The sequence below is a fragment of the Penaeus japonicus genome, unplaced genomic scaffold (assembly GCF_977035675.1).
Source record: "Penaeus japonicus unplaced genomic scaffold, GWHDUDI00000001_assembly GWHDUDI00000015, whole genome shotgun sequence".
In the NCBI taxonomy this organism is placed as follows: Eukaryota; Metazoa; Arthropoda; class Malacostraca; order Decapoda; family Penaeidae; genus Penaeus; species Penaeus japonicus.
In genome coordinates this window covers 35,141,435-35,153,934 of record NW_028234417.1, presented here as the reverse complement: position 1 = coordinate 35,153,934, position 12,500 = coordinate 35,141,435, and the positions used below count along the sequence as shown (strand labels likewise).

At 40.4% G+C, this 12,500-nt stretch overlaps 1 protein-coding gene across 4 annotated transcripts in view; it reads left to right on the top strand.

Moving 5' to 3' along the window:
* The window catches only part of LOC122264310 (uncharacterized), a 19,307-nt gene that overhangs the window by 5,324 nt on the left and 1,483 nt on the right, over positions 1-12,500 (top strand). The window contains exons 3-13 of one of the 4 annotated variants that reach the window (XM_086544811.1): positions 20-113; positions 3,403-3,566; positions 5,169-5,331; positions 5,885-5,908; positions 6,263-6,427; positions 7,595-7,759; positions 8,207-8,431; positions 8,634-8,867; positions 10,198-10,258; positions 10,563-10,848; positions 11,865-12,500. The exon at positions 11,865-12,500 is cut by the window's right edge and continues 1,483 nt beyond it. In XM_086544811.1, coding sequence (XP_086400937.1) covers positions 20-113; positions 3,403-3,566; positions 5,169-5,331; positions 5,885-5,908; positions 6,263-6,427; positions 7,595-7,759; positions 8,207-8,431; positions 8,634-8,867; positions 10,198-10,258; positions 10,563-10,848; positions 11,865-12,500 — 2,217 coding nt within the window. Of the gene's footprint in view, positions 1-19; positions 114-3,402; positions 3,691-5,166; positions 5,332-5,884; positions 5,909-6,262; positions 6,428-7,594; positions 7,760-8,206; positions 8,432-8,633; positions 8,868-10,197; positions 10,259-10,562; positions 10,849-11,864 lie in introns of all 4 variants that reach the window. The other 3 variants (XM_086544810.1, XM_086544809.1, XM_086544812.1) reach the window with 3 other exon arrangements.

Genomic DNA, 12,500 nt, shown 5'->3' with positions numbered 1-12,500 from the left:
CAAACTCTCTTGTTCACAGGCCCCTAGATGAGCTGTTGAGTGCAGGAGTGCAAACCAGGTCTCTCAACATACCACAGCTGGATGAGTTGAATGAGAAAATACTGGATGTTGAGGTAAGGAGTAAGCATGTAAGAAAATTATTGTGGTAATTTTAATGATAGTAATAGATGATGATAACAAAGAATATAATGATAATGATTATAATGATAAGGATAATAATAATGATTATAAGAAGGATAGTGATGATAACAACAATAGTAATAACGATAATGATAACGATGATGATGATATGAATGATATTTATAACAGTAATAGACTGTTGGGATAGTAATTATGATAATTGTAATAGTAGTTGTGCTAAGAATGATGATAATGGCAATGATAAGAATAATTGTGGTTGTGATAGTGATAGCAGTAGCAGTAGTACTAGTTATGATAGTAGTAGTAATAATACTAATGGGAATAGTGATGATAATAATAAGGATAATAAAATCATAATGATATTGATGATACCACTGGTAATGACGATTATAATGGTAATGATACTTTAATGAAGATAGTGATATTGATAATGACAATGGCAATAATGATGATAATGGTAATGTAATAATGACGATGATAATAATAATGGTGAAAATGGTAATGATAATAATAATAATAATAATAATAATAGCAATGTTAATAATGATAGAAATAATTATGATAATAGTGGTAATAATGATGATTGTAACGATGATAACAATAATTATAATGATGATAACAACAATGGTAATAACAATAATGATAACAATGATGAAAATAATAATAATATTTATAATGATGATAATGATAATAGTGATAATAATGATAAGGATAATAATAATATGATAGTAGATATAATGATATGTTAATGATGGTAAAATAATTATTACAATGATAATAGTGATAATAATGATAATGAAAACAATGATAGAAATAATGATTATAATGATAATAGTGATAATAAACTATTATTCATAAAAGTTAACTATTACTCATGAATGACTGTTTTTAGAGAACTGAAATGAAGTAAAGAGAAAAATAAAGATTCAATTTAATAAAAATTATTACTTAATGAATTAGCGAAATCAGAAGTGTCAAATAACGAATAATACTTAAAGAAAATAAAAGTTAACCACCATTTGATAGTGGTATATTATAAGGAAAACTTATGAAGGAAATATGGATGGAGAATGTAGTATGACTAATGAAAAAATCAGTATTTAAGAATATAGGGAACAAAAAAAAATTATATTAGATTTCTAGTTCGTCTTTCTGCGCGTTTTCTTCATATTCCTTTGTTTCTCGTTGAAGGGTTGACTATTTTAATCTCCTTTCGATTCTTTCTAGTTAATCCATTGGTATTTGGAATGATAAATTATAAGGTGATGATACAGGAAATAATTGAGAAAATGATGATTATAAAAAATTATGATAATTTCAACAGCAAGAGAGGAAGGACGAAATAAATTCCGTTTTTTTTTCGAGTTTTATCACAATTTGTAAATAAGAAAGGATGTTTCATTTATATTGTCTTTTCCTTATTGTTATTTAATAGATTAGAATCGAAAGTAATGTCCTTCGAAATATTATAATTTTTTTCTAGTTATCTCACAACTTTTCTTTCGTATTTTGTAACTGTATTTTTTGTAATTTTGTATTTTCTTGTAATTTTCTTTAAAATTCATCATTCGATGCTTTGACATCCTTTTCCTCTTATTTTTTTTCCCTTCTTTTCTTTCTTTCTTTTGTTTCTTTCTTTTGTTTCTCTTCCTATTTTCTCTTCACATGTTTATTCGATATCTTTTATCAATCTACTTTTTCATCTTTATTACTCGTATCTCTTTTTTCCTGCTTCGTTTTGTTTTCTGTTCATTATATTTTCATTATCAGTCTTGTTTATTCATCATTTTTTTATCAATCTTTATTTTCTATTCTTTATGTCATTCTAACTAATTCATCTAAATTGTTGTTCATTTTCAGTATCATTCGTTCTTTCTTCTCCTCCTTTTTCGCTATTCTATCTCCGTTCTTTTAGTTCTTTGTTTTCGCCTTTGTGTATTTCGTTACATTTTCTTTATTCATTTTTTTTCTCTTTCATTTACTTATTTTCTTTTTTCTTTTCTGCTCTCATTTATCAAATTACTTCGTCTCTTCTTGTTTTCTCTGTTTTTCTTATTCCATATATTTACATTTTCTTTCTGCGTCTCCATTCGTTTATTTTTTTTCTTCTTTACTATTATATTTATTATCATTATTGTTATCACACTGTTTTCCTTTATCGTTACTATTGGGATTATCATGATTATTGTTATTACTATTATCTTTACTATTATCATTATTATCTTTGTTATAACTTTTGTTTGTTATCATTATCATTACTATTATCATTATTATCTTTATCATAAATTTTGTTTATCATCATTATTATTCTTATCATTACTTTTATTATCATTATTATTATTCTTATCATTACTTTTATTATCATTATTATCTTTATCATAAATTTTGTTTATTATAATTATTATTATTATCATTACTATTATCATCATTATTATCATCACCATCATCATTATTGTTATCATCGGTATTTTTATCATCATCATCCTTCCTACAATTGTAATCATCATCATCATCATCACTATATCATTATCATCATCATTACCATTGCTATCATCATCACGATCATCGCTATCATCACTACCATTATCATCACTATCATTATCATTACTCCCACCATCACCACTATCATTACCAACATCATTCTTATAATCATCATCATCATACCTTTTCCCTTTTCTCTTTTTTCCTTCAAGACGAAACTTATAATCAACATTTCACCTTTTCCATTTTCTCTTTTTTTTTCCTTCAGGACGAAACTTATAATCATCATTTCACATTTTCCCTTTTCTATTTTTTTTCCTTCAAGACGACACTTATAATCATCATTTCACATTTTCCCTTTTCTCTTTTTTTTTTTTTTTTTTTTCTTCAAGACGAAACTTATAATCATCATTTCACATTTTCCCTTTTTTTTTTTTTTTTTTTTTTTCAAGACGACACTTATAATCATTTCACCTTTTTCCTTTTTTTTTCTTCAAGACGAAACTTATAATCATCATTTCACATTTTCCCTTTTCTCATTTTTCCCTTCAAGACGACGCTTATAATCATCATTTCACATTTTCCCTTTTCTCATTTTTCCCTTCAAGACGACGCTTATAATCATCATTTCACATTTTCCCTTTTCTCATTTTTCCCTTCAAGACGACGCTTATAATCATCATTTCACATTTTCCATTTTCTCATTTTTCCCTTCAAGACGACGCTTATAATCATCATTTCACATTTTCCCTTTTCTCTTTTTTTTATTTTCCCTTCAAGACGAAACTCGAAGGAGTGGGTGAAGTGCGAAGGACCGAGATTGACCTCCTCTGGGAATCGGTAAGGTCACAGGGCGAGGTCACGAGGCAGCTGAAGCAGGACCTCGAACACCTTGAGGAAGAACTGGAGGCGGAGCGGAACAGCGGTCGAGTTTTGAAGCAGGACCTCGAACACCTTGAGGAAGAACTGGAGGCGGAGCGGAACAGCAGTCGAGTCTTGAAGCAGGACCTCGAACACCTTGAGGAAGAACTGGAGGCGGAGCGGAACAGCAGTCGAGTCTTGAAGCAGGTAGGGAGTTAGGGGGGGAAGGGAGTTAGGGGGGGAGGGAGAATGGAGGAGGGAGGGAGAAGGGGGGAGGGGGAAAGGGGGAGGGGAAGGGTTATGGAGGAGGGAGGGAGTTTGGCGGGAGGGGGAAAGGGGGAGGGGAGGAGAATGGAGGAGATAGGGAGTTTGAGGGGAGGGAGACTGGAGAAGGGAGGGAGTTAGGGGGGAAGGGAGTTAAGGGGGAGGGGGAAAGGGGGAGGGAGGGAGTTTGGGGGGAGGGGGAAAGGGGGAGGGTTACGGGGGAAGGGAGTTAGGGGGAGGGAGAATGGGGCAGGGAGTTAAGGGGGAGGGGGAAAGGGGGAGGGAGGGAGAATGGAGGGGGAGGGAGAATGAGGGAGGGAGTTAGGGAGGAAGGGAGGATGGGGAAGGGTTACGGGAGAAGGGAGAATAGGGGAGGGAGAAGGGGGAAGGGAGAATGGGGGAGGGAGTTAGGAGGAAGGATGAATGGGGGAAGGAGAATGAGGAAGAGAGACTGGGGGAGGGAGAAGGGGGAAGGGGGGAAGGGAGAAGGGGTGGTGTGGTAACGTAGGAGGGAGAAGGGTGGGAGGGAGGGGAAGGGGCAGGATAGAGGTGGCTGGGATGGATAGGGAATGGAATGGGAAAAGATGGTTGGAAGGGAAGAGGATGGGAAAGGAGAGAGAGGAAGGGAAGAGATGGGTAGGGGGAAGGGGAAAAGTTTAAGGGAGGGAAGGAAAAAATTGGGTGGGAGGGAAGAGAAAGGAGGCAGGGAGGGGGGAAAGAAGAAAGGGTGGGAGGGATAGGTAAGGGGAGGGAGGATGGGGAAGGACAGAAAAGGAGGGAAAGTAAAGAAAAGGACGAATAAGAGGCAAAGGGGGAGGGGGGGGAGAGAAGAGGGGAAGTTTTAATTAAAAAACTTAATTAGGAAAGGGAGTAAGGATGGATAAACCGGAAGAGCGAAACTGCAGGGAATAGAAAAGGGGGGGGAGAGGGAGGGGAGGGACGAGGATGAGGAAAAAGAAGGGGAGGGGTAATGGGGGGGGGGTGACGGGCTGGGGCTCGATAAAGGGGGGAGGGTGGACTAAAAGAATGGAACTTTCAACTATTAACGCTGCGAATATGCGCCTAGTCAGAAGGCCTTAATTGCAAACCTTACTTGACCTTGCTGAAGATAGAAAGATTTCAACAAGAAAAAAGAAAAGAAAAGAAAACGCGTGGAAAAAACAACAACAACAGAAAACGGTTAACAACAACTTCACGAAAACTAACAGGCCTCCAAAAAAAAAGATGGATAGGCCTATCTCACCAAATCAGTGTCCATTTCCCTCACGTATTACAAGCCAAACATATCCTAAATGCCCAGAAACAAGTCCAGACAACCTTCAAATCCCTATCACCATTCCAGAAAAAAATAAAGATTGTACATTCTCAAAATACCTAAAGGCATTTGATAATAATAACTGTATTCCTATCTTGTTTCAGGAACTAGACGAGAGTAAACAAAAAACACAAGAACTGGAGCAGAAACTGTCGAAAATGGACCAAAGTGTAAAAATGACGATGGTATTTGTTAACAATCAGATTTTAAAAGTGAATAATGGCTTAGGGGCAGTGAAGACGGAAGTGCAGCAACTGAAGGATATGCAGGTACGAATAGGGAAAGAGAGAGAGAGAGAGAGAGAGAGAGAGAGAGAGAGAGAGAGAGAGAGAGAGAGAGAGAGAGAGAGAGAGAGAGAGAGAGAGAGAGAGAGAGAGAGAGAGAGAGAGAGAGTGTGTGTGTGTGTGTGTGAGAGAGAGAGAGAGAGAGAGAGAGAGAATTTTTGTTTTAATTTGCACACAGATACATGTACCACATACACAATAGCAAACACACACACACGCGCGCACACACATACACACACGCACACACACATCCACATATGCTAGCATATGTCTACCTTAGATAAACGAAAAAAAGAAAAACGTGAGACGTTATTAACATAATCCAAACATACCAGGTATACTTAATGCAAATATATAATATCAAGTTACAAATAAAACCATACCAAAGTTGAGAAGAAAAATACAGATAAAAAAAAGATAAAAGATAAAAAAAATATATATAAAAAAACTCAAACGATTCTGGAACACAGCTAATTTAGATGTTTAAATAGTTTAGAACGAGAATTATATTTGATTAATAATTTTCTTCTGTTGACAGGGAGAGATTCGTGAGACACGAAACGTGAGTTGAATTTTGGAATTTAGTTAATTTTGTAATTTTGTGAAACTTTAGTGATGATGGTGAAAGACGGGAGAGAGATGGAGGGGGGTGAAAGAGGGAGAGGGAGAGGAAGAGGGAAGGGAGAGGGAGGGAGAGGGAGTGGGAGATGGAGAGAGAGAGAGGGATAGAGAGAGAGAAGGGGGGAGGGAGAAGGAGAGGGAGAGAGAGAGGAGGGGGAGAGGGAGAGAGAGAGGGGGGAGAGAGGGAGAAAGAGAGGGAGAGAGAGAGAGAGAGAGAGAGAGAGAGAACAAGAGAGATCCATCCCAAACCACGACCACCACTTACCGCTGACCTATGTGACCTGACCCCGAACAGAAAGTAGAGGACCACGAGCGGAGGATCAGCCGCAGGGAGGCCGAGGGCAACGTAACCAAGAGCGGCTGGGCGGGGGCCATCCTGCGTCAGGTGGAGAACGAGGTGGCGCCCCTCCGACTCGCCCTCGACCGCCTCAACGACACGATCACGAACGACACGGCAAAGGTGAGTGAAGGAAGCAAGTGGCGGGGGAAGGGAGGGGGGGGAGGGGGGACAGCGGCACGGAGAGAAAGGGATAGGAAGAGAGAAGTTGAAATAGTGTTTGTGCAGTTGAGAAGGAAGATATGTAGGATATTTAGGACCGCCATGAGAGGCCATATAGGTGGACAATGGCTGACTTGTCGAGTATGGGAGAAAGAAAACGGTTTTGGGTGTTTAATTCACATATTTTTTTATATATAGTTTCGAAAAGCTTGGCAAATAGGAGAGTGATGCTGACTTGTTCGATCGGCCTGATAAAACCACAGTGATTTTTTTAAAACTTCGGTGTACACGGTATATATATCAGTGAATTTCTATAATCTTTTTGATATAAATGCTGTCCAGCGCACGAAGGAAGCAAGGAAATTTCAAAATTACTGTCTTTGGTTGCAAGAAACCGATAGTAAATACAAGTAGGTACTGGTCGTTCTTAGAGAGCGTAATAATAGGAATGGTTTAGAATGTTAAACAAAGAACGTTTATGTAGAGGATACGTGGGCCATTTTTAGAGAGTGTGGAGAAATTGCCTCATTGAACGATTTCAAATTTCAAATGATTAGAGGTGTTTTCGTTAACAAGAGGGAATTATTTTCGACGACCTGTCATCAGTGTAAACTAGCTTGTTCGGTATCCTTCTTTAACTAGGGATTTCTTCAAGAGATTAAGGTCAGTGTATCCTAATTTTGCGAAAAACACTGAAGCTAGCCTCATGGGATCTCATGACATTAACTCATACCCTAATATGATATAAGGAATATAAGGAGCTAACTCAAAATTTAAAACTACATCAATGCTGAAACAATATAACTTTTCCAGTCCGTTCGTAAATATAAGAGTTACCTCTTTGCTTTTCGTATATTGGCGGGGAATAATAAGTCAAGCCTAAGGACGGTTATGCTCAAGTACCAAGTCAAGTATGAGGTAGAGCCTGTGCAATGATTGTAACTCTCCAAAGGGATATGTAGAATATACTTAATGTTTTTTTGTTTTTTTTTCTTTATAAATTCACTCTCATAATCATTAGAACTAAAGCGGGATAGATAGAGAGAGAGAGAGAAAGAGAAAGAGAGAAAAAAGAGAGATCCATCCCAAACCACTTTCCGTTGACCTATATGACCTGACCCCGAACAGAAAGTGGAGGATCACGAGCGGAGGATCAGCCACTGGGAAGCCGAGGGCAACGTAACGAAGAGCGGCTGGGCGGGGGCCATCCTGCGTCAGGTGGAGAACGAGGTGGCGCCCCTCCGACTCGCCCTCAACGACACGGCCTCCGCACTCAGGAACGAAACGGCGAAGGTGAGTGAAGAAGACAGGGAGTCATGGGAAAGAGGCCAAAGCGATGAGAAACGACAGGGATCACATGCACTTGGATCACAGAACTGCTAATCTTGTGTTGATGATTATCAGTTGGACAGAGGAACGGTCCCCAGAATGAAGACACACTTTCACGATTGCTGTATCTGAATAACTTACCTTAATACGAAGCAAATGATTAGAGACTAATCTCTAGATAAAACTAAATAGCCCTACTGTCTTTATGCCTATAATGTCTTGAGGTTCCATTAATCATCAGGCTGCAATCACGACAGGGAATTGATTATGACACCACGTCGAGTACATGCTTCATACTGGTCTCTTGTGTGCTAATGTCACTCTTATCTGATAATAGACTTCACCCATGTCTAATGACACATCCTCCCACACCCCCATTTCGTCTGTTCTTACACCACGCCCACTCCTCAGGCGAAGAAGGACATCGAAGAGATGAAAGAGGCGAGTGTGTTAGACCGAGAGTATATAAAAAGCCTGGAAGTGGCACTGGACGAGACATCCTTCGAAGTGGACAAACTCGGCTCCAAGCTCGATCAGCTGGTCATCAGCTTCCCAGGCAACAACCTCACGAGCAGCAGCGGACGCCTGCAAGACCTTCAGGACGCTTTGCAGGATTTACAGGATGAGTTCACACTGGTAGGTTAAGGGTTGGCACTGTAATTACGTCTGCTGGATTTTTTTTTTTTTTTTTTCCTTGATTTTTTTTTTTTAAAGGTTGGGTCGTAAGTGAGTTTGGGGAAAGGTGTGAATACGGGTGAGGGTAGGGTGTGGGGGTGGGGGTGGGGGTGGGGGTAGGGGGGTTAAGAGAGAACGCTCTTTCACCACGTCCTTTCCTCAGGCGAAGGAAGACATAGAAGAGATGAAGGAAGCGAGTGTGCTAGACCGAGAATCCATAAAGAGCCTGGAGGAGTCGCTGACAAATACGTCGTCAGTAGTGTCAAAAGTCGCCTCCAATCTCGATCAGCTGGTCAGTAATTTCCTCTTCCCGATGAACGGCAACCTCACGAACAACATCGGACGCCTGCAAGACCTTCAGGACGCTTTGCAGGACATCCAGGATGAGTTCACACTGGTAGGTTAGGGGTAGGCGCTGTAATTACGTCTGCAGTCTGCTGTATTTCTAAGGATGGGTCGTAAATGAGTTTGGGAAAGGTGTGAATACGGGGGGAGGGGGAGAGGGGAAATTATTTTAAATGACAGAGATAGTGAATAAGTGGTACTAAGGATATCACACACACACACACACGCACACACGCACACACACACACACACACACACACACACACACACACACACACACACACACACACACACACACACACACACACACAAACATACACACGCGCGCGCACACACACACACACACACACACACACACACACACACACACACACACACACACACACACACACACACACACACACACACACACGCACACACACAAATGACAAGACGATTAAAAAATATTTTCTCTGAATGTTGACACTCGGAACAGGTTTGTCCTGTAATACGGCATTTCAGTTTAATATCAGAGGTATATTGTGAATACTTGTCACCCCTCAACTGAATATTAACTCTATTGTGGTTAAGTACAAGAACCCTATCTTACAAAAATAAAAGATAAATAAAACCAACCATAATACTTATAATAGATAATGATAATAAAATAGGGAAAGGTGTCATGGCCATCCATCCCTTCTGTTAACACACCACTATGAACAGTAATGAACCATTATACAGGGTTATTTACTTTTATTTCGATCGATTTATGCGATTGTAATTAATGTATTTGTATATCGCTACGACTACTATTTGGTATCATTCTTTATTTTTGTATGTATTGCTGGTTTGGTGTTTTGAATTTTATTGGCTTATTTTTGTTCCTTCCTAAGCATCTACGAGTTAGGAAAAATCCAGCGCAATGAATAAGTTTCCCCTATAAAGTTTAATATTTTCTATGAATTATAAAAAGTTTTCGTTTTCTTTAAATACATAGATAAGGATAGACTATTTTATATATCAGTAATTAGGCAGGTAAACTTTCCCAATAGTTAAGCCCTGATTGTGGAGTATACGAGTGGAATCGTTGGTAATATCCACTATATATGAGTAGTAGTGTGAATAATCCATCGACACTACTTTCATGGCATTTAGTAACACGGAACCACCCGGAAAATTTACCGTAAAGTACAGTAGCCATCGAACTGTTGATTATTTCATTATTCCATGCGTCCAGCGTTTCAAAACATGTCAGCAAGCCATTATTTTATATTTCTCGAAATTCGATAACGAGGTTGTCGCTTTCTTTGCTATAGCCATGCTTTGTTTCCTTCACGTCATTGTGCGCAATCTCTTTAAGCCTTTCTGTTATTTATCACTGAATAATGTTATTATTGATCCAGCGTTTCGAAGAGGTGGAGAGGGACATTCAGCGGAAGGGTTCTACAGGCAGCACCAAATCAAGTGAGTATACGTTTGCAGAAAGAAAATGGAGGAACAGTTTGTTTTTTTCTTATTTCTTTTTTTTTCAAATTATATTAATGTTTATCATTTTGTTCATACAATTGTGATATATGAATATTATTGGATTTTCATGACAAGATAGTCTTCAATGCTTATCTTTTTTTTTGTCTTCTTTTTCTTTTTTTTTCTTTTTTATTAGTTTCCCCATTCATTTTGTTGTTGCTGTCATTTCTACACTAATGCCAATCAGCGTTTCTATTCCCCTCGTTTGATCCTAATCATTCCTAAACACTCCACGATTCAGGCATGTTCCAATGGCAACTGAACACAATACGGAACACCACCAAGGGCATGGCGTTGAACATCAGTGCCCTGGTGAACGAGCTGAGGTCCGTGCGAGACTCCGGGGCCCAGCTGAAGGGGGACGTCCAAGTCCTCCAGCAGCAGTCAGGGCAGCTGAGCCTTGACCTGAGGACCTTAGCGACCCAGGTAGGAAAGGGAGCCAATCTAACGGCGAGGGTGAAGGATCTGGAGACGAGGATGGCCCGGAAGGATGCTGCTTTTACCACAGGCAACAGGATCTTTTCGTCGTGAGTGTGTCCTTTGGGTTTTCGTTGTGCGTGTGTGTGTGTCCTTTGGGTTTTCGTGTGCATGTGTGTGTGTCCTTTGGGTTTTCGTGTGCGTGTGTGTGTGTCCTTTGGGTTTTCGTGTGCGTGTGTGTGTGTCCTTTGGGTTTTCGTGTGCGTGTGTGTGTGTCCTTTGGGTTTTCGTGTGCGTGTGTGTGTGTCCTTTGGGTTTTCGTTGTGCGTGTGTGTGTGTGTCCTTTGGGTTTTCGTGTGCGTGTGTGTGTGTCCTTTGGGTTTTCGTGTGCGTGTGTGTGTGTCCTTTGGGTTTTCGTGTGCGTGTGTGTGTGTGTCCTTTGGGTTTTCGTGTGCGTGTGTGTGTGTCCTTTGGGTTTTCGTGTGCGTGTGTGTGTGTGTGTCCTTTGGGTTTTCGTGTGCGTGTGTGTGTGTGTCCTTTGTGCGTAAGGATGAGTTCAAAAACTCGGTTCGTGATGATAGGGATGATGGTTATAATGGTATTGAAAATTGTAACGATATTGTTTTAAGAATGCTAATGATATTGATACGAATGATAAAAATAAAATTATAAGAATTATGCTAGTAACAGTGATAATGATAGTGATGATGATGATAATTATGACAATGCTAATGATTTACCACTAGAAACAATACTCTCCTCTTTCATTCTCCTCTTAAATATTCCTCTTACATTTAGCATTACATTGAATTGCATTACATGAGATGACATTACTTAAATTACGTTACATCACATTGCTTACATTAAATATTCTTCTTACATTTTCTTCCTCCCTTTTTCATTCTCCTCTTAAATATTCCTCCTCCTCTTCCTCTTTCGCCTTTCCTCTCCCATCCTCCACTTCTTCCCTCTTCCTCTTCTACTTTCCTCATTCTTCCTCCCTTTTTCATTCTCCTCTTAAATATTCCTCCTCTTCCTCTTTCGCCTTTCCTCTCCCATCCTCCACTTCTTCCCTCTTCCACTTCCACTTTCCTCATTCTTCTTCAATCGTCCTTTCCTCCCGCAGTCTCGCCGGTGGGGGGTCTATGATGAACACCCCGGGCGGAAAGGCTCCCGTGAACTTCCTGAAGAACCCAAGTCAAATTGGCTTCCCGATGCTGAGTCCTGCTCCTTCAGGTCCTACAGGTGTGGCTCCGTTGGCTGTGGTTCCTCCGGCTGTGGGAACTTCAGGTGTGAATAGTTTAAGTGTGGCTCCTTCGGCTGTGGCTCCTTCGGCTGTGGCTCCTTCGGCTGTGGCTCCTTCGGCTGTGGCTCCTTCGGCTGTGGCTCCTTCGGCTGTGGTTCCTCCGGCTGTGGCTCCTTCAGGTATAGCTACTTCAGGTGCGAATACTTCAAGTGTGGCTCCTTCGGCTGTGGCTCCTTCGGCTGTGGCTCCTTCGGCTGTGGCTCCTTCGGCTGTGGCTCCTTCGGCTGTGGCTCCTTCTGTTTCCACGGGTACAGCTGGCTCTACTGCAAGGCCGGCCGCACCTGCGAACTCGGTCCTCTCTGGAAATTATGCGAGCTCTGTGCCTCCTAATAACTCGGGACCGAGTGGTGGTCAGGGTTCAGCCAACATGTCAGGACCCACTGCTAGTCCAGGGCTAGTTGGTAGCATGGGGGTAAGTGCTAAACCAGGGGCAGCTAGTACGCCAACTGGTAACCT